We start from the raw sequence: 927 nt of genomic DNA, 5'->3' as shown, positions 1-927 counted from the left end.
AGAGGGAAACTTGGCTTCAGGACAGGTTCAAGTACTCCAGGACAGAAAGAAAGCAGGCACCTGGAGTGGTGCTCCCAGCCTTGAGGATTCAGTAGAATACTTACTTACATTGAGGAAGACAGACCAGATGTTGCTTATACAGAGTTACTGCATGTTTCAGGCAAGTCAGTTAGGCAAGTTCCTTGAAAAAGGATGAGTAGTTTTCAGAAAAAAGAGCCATCATCCATCTTAACCGGCCATGAACATGCCAGAGAAGAGCCAGGTAGAGAGTTGGGTTCTAGAGGCTGTGGCAGTGAGAAGCAAGGCCCTCAGGCAGGTGGCGGTGCCTAGCAGAGATGGTGCCACGAGCCCCAGGCCTCTCAGGTCCCAGGAGGATGCCCTGGACCATAGGGCTAAGAGAAAGGCTGGGCAATGCCACCAGTTTCACAGACCATGGCCTTCATCAGGCTGGTCCTGGGCCTCCTGGTCCGGCTGCACAGTGGATGCCTCCCTCGGGACTGTAGCGCACGGGGCCACAGCGCAACTGGGGCTCGTCTTCCTCATACCAGCGCCGTTCACTGAAGTCAGGGAAGAAGGCCGCAATCTCTCTACTGGCTGAAACCACAGAGTCTGTATGAGGAAGTAAGGAAGAGAAGGGATTCTATAATAATAAGAGAGTGCTGAACGGAGGCAAGACACAGTCAGAAACCTGAGCCTCTACTTCCCCTGCCTGCCCCTCAGTCCTGGGGCTACATCTGCTGAGATGGCCACAAAGGGCCAGAAATACGACGGGGACAAAGCTCACTGGAAGGACCTGACTCGACCCCAGCATACGGCTGGCCCACCGACCCCAAGCCGTCCTCTTGTTTATGGCTGTGGACATGGGAGGCAGACTCACCAGAGCCATGGGTGGTGTTCCGGGTGTCGGTGAGGCCAAAACTCCCACGA

General features: G+C 54.9%; 1 protein-coding gene across 1 annotated transcript in view; it reads right to left on the bottom strand.

Annotated features, from left to right (window-relative positions):
• Nucleotides 1-6: 6 nt before the first annotated feature.
• NME6 (NME/NM23 nucleoside diphosphate kinase 6) overlaps nt 7-927 on the bottom strand; it is a 4372-nt gene continuing 3451 nt past the window's right edge. The window contains exon 2 of the mRNA XM_019630550.1: nt 7-609. Within this exon, the coding sequence (XP_019486095.1) occupies nt 443-609 (167 nt within the window). The 3' untranslated portion in view covers nt 7-442. The remainder of the gene's footprint in view (nt 610-927) is intronic.

Source organism: Hipposideros armiger, unplaced genomic scaffold (assembly GCF_001890085.2).
Source record: "Hipposideros armiger isolate ML-2016 unplaced genomic scaffold, ASM189008v1 scaffold_18, whole genome shotgun sequence".
NCBI lineage: Eukaryota > Metazoa > Chordata > Mammalia > Chiroptera > Hipposideridae > Hipposideros > Hipposideros armiger.
Note: the sequence above shows the minus strand (reverse complement) of the source record. Positions and strands in the feature narration are given on the sequence as shown.